General features: G+C 42.7%; 1 protein-coding gene across 1 annotated transcript in view; it reads right to left on the bottom strand.

Annotated features, from left to right (window-relative positions):
* Window positions 1-410: 410 nt before the first annotated feature.
* The window catches only part of ASB10 (ankyrin repeat and SOCS box containing 10), a 67,252-nt gene continuing 66,175 nt past the window's right edge, over window positions 411-1,487 (bottom strand). The window contains exon 5 of the mRNA XM_075847568.1: window positions 411-851. Coding sequence (XP_075703683.1) covers window positions 411-851 — 441 coding nt within the window. The remainder of the gene's footprint in view (window positions 852-1,487) is intronic.

Below are 1,487 nucleotides of genomic sequence, written 5' to 3'. Positions count from 1 at the left end.
CATATGTCAGGTGATGGTTTGTTGGTGTCTCACATGTCAGGTGATGATTTCTTGGTGTCTCGTATGTCAGGTGATGATTTCTTGGTATTTCATATGTCAGGTGATGGTTTGTTGGTGTCTCACATGTCAGGTGATGATTTCTTGGTGTCTCGTATTTCAGGTGATGGTTTCTTGGTATTTCATATGTCAGGTGATGGCCTCTTGGTATCTCATATGTCAGGTAATGGGTCTCTTGGTGTCTCATATATAAGGTGAGGGTGTCTTGGTGTCTCATATGATGATGGTCTCTTGGTGTCTCACATATCAGGCGATGGTCTCTTGTCTCATATACCAGGTGATGATCACTTGATGTCTAATATATCAGGTGATGGTTTTTTGTTATCTCATATGTCAGGCAATGGTCTCTTGTCTCATATCAGGTAATGGTCTATTGGTGCCTCATATATCATGTGATGGTCTCTTGGTGTCTCATATATCAGGTGGTGGTCTCTTCGTGCCTCATATGTCAGGTGATGGTTTGTTGGTGTCTCACATGTCAGGTGATGATTTCTTGGTGTCTCGTATGTCAGGTGATGATTTCTTGGTATTTCATATGTCAGGTGATGGTTTGTTGGTGTCTCACATGTCAGGTGATGATTTCTTGGTGTCTCGTATTTCAGGTGATGGTTTCTTGGTATTTCATATGTCAGGTGATGGCCTCTTGGTATCTCATATGTCAGGTAATGGGTCTCTTGGTGTCTCATATATAAGGTGAGGGTGTCTTGGTGTCTCATATGATGATGGTCTCTTGGTGTCTCACATATCAGGCGATGGTCTCTTGTCTCATATACCAGGTGATGATCACTTGATGTCTAATATATCAGGTGATGGTTTTTTGTTATCTCATATGTCAGGCAATGGTCTCTTGTCTCATATCAGGTAATGGTCTATTGGTGCCTCATATGTCAGGTGATGGTTTCTTGGTGCCTCATATATCAGGTGATGGTCTATTGGTGCCTCATATGTCAGGTGATGGTCTATTGGTGCCTCATATATCAGGTGATGGTTTCTTGGTGTCTCATATATCAGGTGATGGTTTCTTGGTAATAGTTGGGGTTATGTTTTCATGATGTGAATGAAGACTAAATTGAATCTCCCTGGACAGATGTGGTTGATAATTCATTTAGAGAGATGTTCCTCTGTGGGGTCTCAGCTGAGATCGAGCTATTAACAGGTGGAAGGTGAATGAATCTGTGTGTAGACTGCTCGTTTCTAACATGTCTAAACTTCAGAGGAACATGTGATACTTCAATCCATCCAATTCATGTTTCATACATCTCATCTGTGTCTATGATCTGGGAGCTCAGCGCGTCTCGTCTCATGCCGCTTAGCTGTGTTAACCCTCTGAATTCCAGGAAGCTAGACGTTAACCTGTGTAATGCTAGACAGATTCAGTGTCCGCCTGTGTGAACTTGTGTGTTACCAAGAGGGGGAGCTTGTCGGGTGGG

Source organism: Rhinoderma darwinii (assembly GCF_050947455.1).
Source record: "Rhinoderma darwinii isolate aRhiDar2 chromosome 5 unlocalized genomic scaffold, aRhiDar2.hap1 SUPER_5_unloc_3, whole genome shotgun sequence".
In the NCBI taxonomy this organism is placed as follows: Eukaryota; Metazoa; Chordata; class Amphibia; order Anura; family Rhinodermatidae; genus Rhinoderma; species Rhinoderma darwinii.
Note: the sequence above shows the minus strand (reverse complement) of the source record. Positions and strands in the feature narration are given on the sequence as shown.